At 20.0% G+C, this 6,688-nt stretch overlaps 1 protein-coding gene across 1 annotated transcript; it reads left to right on the top strand.

The window, feature by feature from the left end:
- PRELSG_0218900 (conserved Plasmodium protein, unknown function) lies at positions 1 to 6,578 on the top strand (the record flags this gene model as incomplete). The annotated part of the gene is made up of 1 exon (XM_028679984.1): positions 1 to 6,578. A coding segment is annotated over one exon (6,578 nt), but the record flags the coding sequence as incomplete, so codon positions are not given.
- Between the last annotated feature and the right edge of the window lie 110 nt (positions 6,579 to 6,688).

Here is a 6,688-nt window from a genome sequence, read left to right as displayed (position 1 = left end):
ATAATAATAATGAAAATAATGATAATAATAATAATAATGAAAATAATGATAATAATAATAATAATGAAAATAATGATAATAATAATAATAATAATAATAATAATGATAATGATGAAAATGATAATAATGATAATGATGAAAATGATAATAATAATAATGAAAATAAAAATGAAAAGAATGATAATAATAATAATAATGAAAATAAAAATGAAAAGAATGATAATGATAATAATGATAATGATGAAAATGATGATAATAATAATAATAATGAAAATAATGATAATGATGAAAATGATAATAATAATAATGAAAATGAGAATAAAAAGAATGATAATAATAATAATAATAATGAGAATAAAAAGAATGATAATGATAATGATAATAATAATCATGAAAGTTATAATTTTTATAATGAAAGTAGTTTTAGTTTACTAAAAAAAAAGGATAATAATTCTATTTATTGCAATAATACTTATATTAATGAACAATTAATGAACCAGAAAAATGTTCATAATAATGAAGTTTCAGAAAATAATGTAAATAATATATATGCAGGAAATACGAATAACCATATTAATAATTCAAATAACAAAAAAAATAAATTATTTTTAATTGGAGTTGACAAAGAAAGTCATGAAAAAAAGATTATTGAAAAAAATTCTTATTCAAGTGTTGATACGTCTTTATCATATAATAATGTGCTAATAAAAAATAATGTTAATTTGGATAAAGATCATTACCAAGTGTTTGATTCACTGGGCAAAAAAAATTATGAAATAAATAAAAATACCTTATTTTTAAATAATTTTAACAATAAAGAGTTATCTGATAATAAATTTAAAAATAGAAATTCCAACAATACCTTTAATGTAAATAGTAATGATTTTTCAAAAAATGTTCCTTCTATGTACGAAAATAATAATTTAAATGATACAGATGTGCAGTTATTTAATAATAATTTGCATAATCACTATTTAACTAATAGCACAACAGTTGTACAACATATTTTGAATGTTAAAAATACAAACAATTCTTATTATGAGAAAGGTAGTATTAATTGCAGCAGTGCTGTTAATAATAATGAAATCGAAAATAATGAAAAATATTATAAAAATAAATATAATGGCAATGATTTCATTTATTATGAAACAAATAGAGATTCCGTAAATTATAGTAATATGAATAATTTTAATATGCCAAATATAGTTACAGATCAAATAGATAAAAGTAATTCAAATACATATATGAATAATTTTAATAATACACTTCGTGCTTATGATAAAAATATGAATTATAATTTAAATGAGACTTACGACTATAAGTTCAATAATGAAAATGCATTAAAAGATTCAAATAACCATGAACAAGAATTATATAAAAATGTTAAGAACAAAATGAACGATGAATTAATGCTCTTCAGAAAAAAAAAAGTTAAGAATTGGTCTACAAATTCTAGCGAAAATATAAAAATGAGAAACCAATGTGACGATGCTTCTATTAATGGAAACAATAATTTAATGAATAGAGAAGAATACAATATTGTAAAAAAAAAAAAAATTACTCATTATGTAGACAAGGATAAAGAAAATACTTCAAGTCTTGATAATTCTATTATTAATTATGATATCAATTTAAGAAGATGCTCTAGTAATATAGATATTAAAATGGAATTTTTAAATGAAACAAAAGAAAAAAAAATCACCAAAAAACCTATACTGAATAAAAATGATTTATATCTAGAAAGCAATGAAAGTAATGCTATTGATCATAATAATAACATTGGTGCTAACTTTCATTGTGAAATTAAATCAGAAAAAAATAACATTGAAATAGTTAAAGGCAATAAAACACTAGTTAATAGGGAAGGTAAATATAACTCAGTTAATTACAGTACATATAATAATAATTATATTGATTTAAATAGCATAAATGGTGTAAGATATATCAATGAAAATAAAAATTCAAATAAAAATAATTATTTATATAGAGGTAATATAATGGAAAATACAAATGTGTATTTAACAAGATGTTCTAACAACAAAAACGATGATAAATTTATTTACGATACAAGTTCAATATACAATAAAAATATAATAGAAAACAATTCATCAAATTTAATAGATAGTGATAAGTTTACGGATATTAACAAAAAAAATGATATTAACATTAATTGCAAATGTATACCAAATCATCAGAATAATAAATTAATTACAAATGAAGAAGACATGTGTTTAAATAAAGTAAGCAACAACAATATTAATTTAGATATAGTATCAAATGATAATAAAAGTCACGAAGAAAATTATCCTTTTAATAACAAATTAAACTGCGATATGCAGTATAATTATTCAGAACAGATTAGTACTATTTGTGATAAGAAAGATCACGCTTTAGAAAATTATGATTCATTATTGAATAAAAAAAAAAATGAAAAACAAGGAAGAAAACAAAAACAAGGAAAAAGACAAAAAAGAAATTCATTAAATGATACAGAAATAAATTATATAATGAATCAAAACAAAATAATGCAAGGAAAAAATAATGATTCATACAACAATGAAAAATTTATTTCACCATTAAATGAAAAAACTAACATTTCCTTATATAAATCAAATGAAGAATTACAGAACTCTTTTTCAAAAGATAATATGAATTATGATATATCAGGAAAAAATGAATCAAAACAAAAAGTTTTAATTGACGTTTTAAAAAATAAAGTAAATTTAGCTAATAAGGAAGATATAAGTGGTATGGAATATTATAGAGATTATGAATCTTCCCAAAGTATTAAAGGTGATATATTAAAAAATGAAAAATTTCCTTTTATATTCTATGATTCTGGTATTAGAAATTTAGTGGTTTATTATAAAGAAGATTACAATGGAGAAATAAAAAGTAAATATTTCTCAGCTCAAAGATTTGGTCATGCAACAGCTAAAAAGATTGCATTAAATTTTTTAAGATCCTTAGGAATTAATGTTGATTATATGGAAAATAATAATATATTTTCTTATGAAAAAGATACGAAAAGCAAATTATATAATATAGGAAAAGTTAAGATGCATATAAATAAAGAAGAAAATTCAGATATTAATCTAACCTATGATAAAAAAAAAAGAAATGTTATTGTTTCATGGATAAACAAATACAAAGGTTATAATTTTAGGAAATTTTCAACTCAAAGATTCGGTTTTGATGTTGCTTTGTGCTTGTCTATTGATTTCTACAGAAACCTGGGTGGATTAAAAGAAGAGGAAGAATTAAGAAATTATATCAATGAAGTTAATAATAATTTTAGAAACAATAGAAATTTAGCAAATAAAAAAAAGAAAAAAACAATAAATGATAAAATTAATGAAAATACAAATTACATAGATAATGTTCCTATAAATAATGATAAAAATATTTATGATAACACAACTTTGTTTTTTATAAATAATATAAAACATAATGTAGAAAATATTAAAAAGAAAAACATGGATAGTAATGATAATAATGATTTTCATAAGTATACTAATTTATTTTATACATCAGATAATTTTTATCATATATTAGAGTATAAATTAAAAAAATTTAAAGAATATTTCAATAATGATAATGTAAAAATAAATAAAATTTACCAGTATGATTTTTTCTTAAATAGATCCTTTTATTTTTTATATTTAAAATATCTGGAAAATGTTAAATCCTTATTAAACGATGAAAATTTTCGAAATTGTTCACAAATGTGTGAAGAAATTAAAACATATAGCATCAATTCCTATAAAAAAGTACAAGATAGCATCATGAAATACTATAGAAATAAAAAAAGTATGGACTACTTTAAAATTATTGATAGCTATTGTGACAATGATGTTCATAAGAATTTTAATAATAGCACTTTTAATTATTTTATTAGTAAAATGGATTGCTATAGAGATGAAGATATTTTAATGAAAGGTTATTATACATCTGATGATTCCAAAGTATATGAAATTTTATTTTTAACAAATGATAACAAAAATATCATAGATACATGTAATATTAATTTAGATAATAATAAAAATAATAAAGTAGAAATTAACAACAATAATAATAATAAAAGAATAACAAGAAATGTAAATAATGAAAAAAAGAGAGATTATCAGGAATTTCATTTTTATTATAGTAATAAAAGAAAAAAGAAATATAACGATGATGATAATAATGATGAAGACGATGATGATGAAATTTGGGATTACAATGAAAAAAAAAAATCAAAAAAAAGAAAAAAATATATATCTAAATACAAAAAGAAGAATAATAATAAAATAAAAAATAGAAATAGCTTAATATCAAAAAATAATAATATTATAAATAGTAAAAAAAATGAAAGTTGTTTCATGGATGAAAAATTAGAAAATAAAGTGTCAATTAAAAATGAAAATTCTTCATATTCAAAAAATAAAAAATTTTTATCGACTAGTAAAAATATAAATAATTTACTTATGAAAGGAAAAAAATATATTCTGTGTTATAATTATATGGGAAAAATTCAAGTTAAAGTATTTAGTGCTGATATATATGGAATTGTGACAGCTCAAAAGAAATCAGTTGTATTTTTGCAGCAAGTTAAAAAAGAACTTAAAACTGATGGGAAAATTTTATATAGTGATTATGACAGCAAAATTGCATTTGATGTAACAAATTCTTTATTAGAAAATGTTTTATTAAATTCTTCTGAACAAGACAATTACTCATTGAACGATTCTGAATATGTAAGTTATCCTTTTAATGTTAATAATGGCAAAAATCAAAGAAAAAGGAGAAGAAATATAATAGATGAAAGTTATGAAAAAGAAGATGAAGAAGAAGAAATAATTGAAGAAGAAAAAATAAATAAAAAAGAAGGTAAAGAAAATGAAGAAGAAGAACACAAAGGAAGTGCACAAGAAATATGCTATGGAAATAATGAAGTTGAAAAAACAGAACAAGAAATGGAAAATGTATTAAAAAATAAAGTAAATGAAGTTAATGCAAATACCAATAATAATAATAATTATCCCAATACTTATAATAAAAATAATTTGAAAGAAAATATCTTTCTAAATAATAAAATAAGTGACTATACTAATTATCAAAATGTGCATTATTTTTATGGGAAAGAAGAAAGTAATGAAAATAAAAAAAATGATGAAAATTGTTATGCTAAAAAAATGGTTATGAATGATGTTCATGGTAATGAAAATGCCGAAAATTCAATTAAAAATTATTTAGAAAATGACAAGTTTTATGAAATAAATGATACAGAAAGTAAAGATTATATTATAAAAGATGGATATGGAAACATTTTAGAGAATAAATCATGTGATAATTTTATAAATAATAACTCAGTCGAAATAAAAAGTTATGAAAACAATATTTCAAATAATGAAACAGGAAGAAACGGTAATAGAAATAATATTGAATATATGAAAAATGTATCGTATCAAAATCAATTGAAAGGAGATATTAATGCAATAAAAAACGCTGATAGTATTTCATTAATTAACAAAAAAGAAAAAAATACTAACAATACTAATATCGAAGATGTAGAAAAAGAAAATAAAATTTTAAGTGCAAACGAAAATGAAACCAATTTTGTTAATCAAAACAATTCTTCTGTGCACAACAATTCTAATGTAAAAAATGCTTTTTCAGCTTATGAAAAAAAAAATATAATGGAAAATGTTAAACAAAATGTAAATAATTCAAATAGTTATAATAAATTAAATTGCGGAAAAAAAATTATTAAGGGTTTTTTGACTTTAAGAAAAGAAAAAAGTATATTTTCAAATGTAAAAAGAGTTTATTCATTATATGAATTATACAATAAAATTATTAATGATAGTGACTATTCAGATTTCTTATCACAAAATAATAATCAGAAACTTTCGAAAAATAAAAAAGATCAACAAAATGAAAATATACTTCATAAAAATTTATCTACCAAAATCAGTAAAACAGGAAATATTAAAAAAATTGTGGAAAATGAAAAATCAGACAAAAACGAAAAAGAGAATGAACTGGTAAATAAAAATGAAAATCAGAATCAAAATACCTATGAAGACGAGAATGGAATAGAAAGTGAGATAGAAAATGAAAATGGAACCATTGAGAAAAAGAATTTATCTATTAATTTAAAAACAAAAGAATTAAAAAGAAATAATACTATATATAAAATATATAATGTAAAAAATGACTGGAGTGGATTAGTTAAATACAGCACATCAAAAGGAATAGTTAAAATACCTAAAATATGTGTTCATAAATTAGCTAGAAAAAAAGGTTATATGAAATTGACATGTATAATTTATAGAGGGAAAGGAGAATTCGTTTCTTATTTCCTGCAACGATCAAATAAAAAAATTAATGGTAGAAACTCTCTAAAAAATGAAGGTAATAACAATAATTTTACGAATTCATATGCATATTATAACACTAATGAAAAAGGTAGCTATACTAGATTAAACAATTATGAGTGTAATTCCTTATCTAAAGAAAAGGGCATACAAGAAAATAAAAAATATTTTTTAAGAGAAAAACAAAGTAATATCTTTACAGAAAATATTTTATGTTAAAACCTAGAAATTTTCGTCTTCTCTTTAAAAAAAAAAAGAAATATTCATTGAGTCTATAATGAAAATTTTAAGATTTAAAATTTGTGTTTTTGTATTAACTTTTTTTTTTT

Source organism: Plasmodium relictum, assembly GCF_900005765.1.
Source record: "Plasmodium relictum strain SGS1 genome assembly, chromosome: 2".
Classification (NCBI taxonomy): domain Eukaryota; phylum Apicomplexa; class Aconoidasida; order Haemosporida; family Plasmodiidae; genus Plasmodium; species Plasmodium relictum.
The sequence above is the reverse complement of the archived record's forward strand: the minus strand, read 5'-3'. Positions and strand labels throughout refer to the sequence as shown.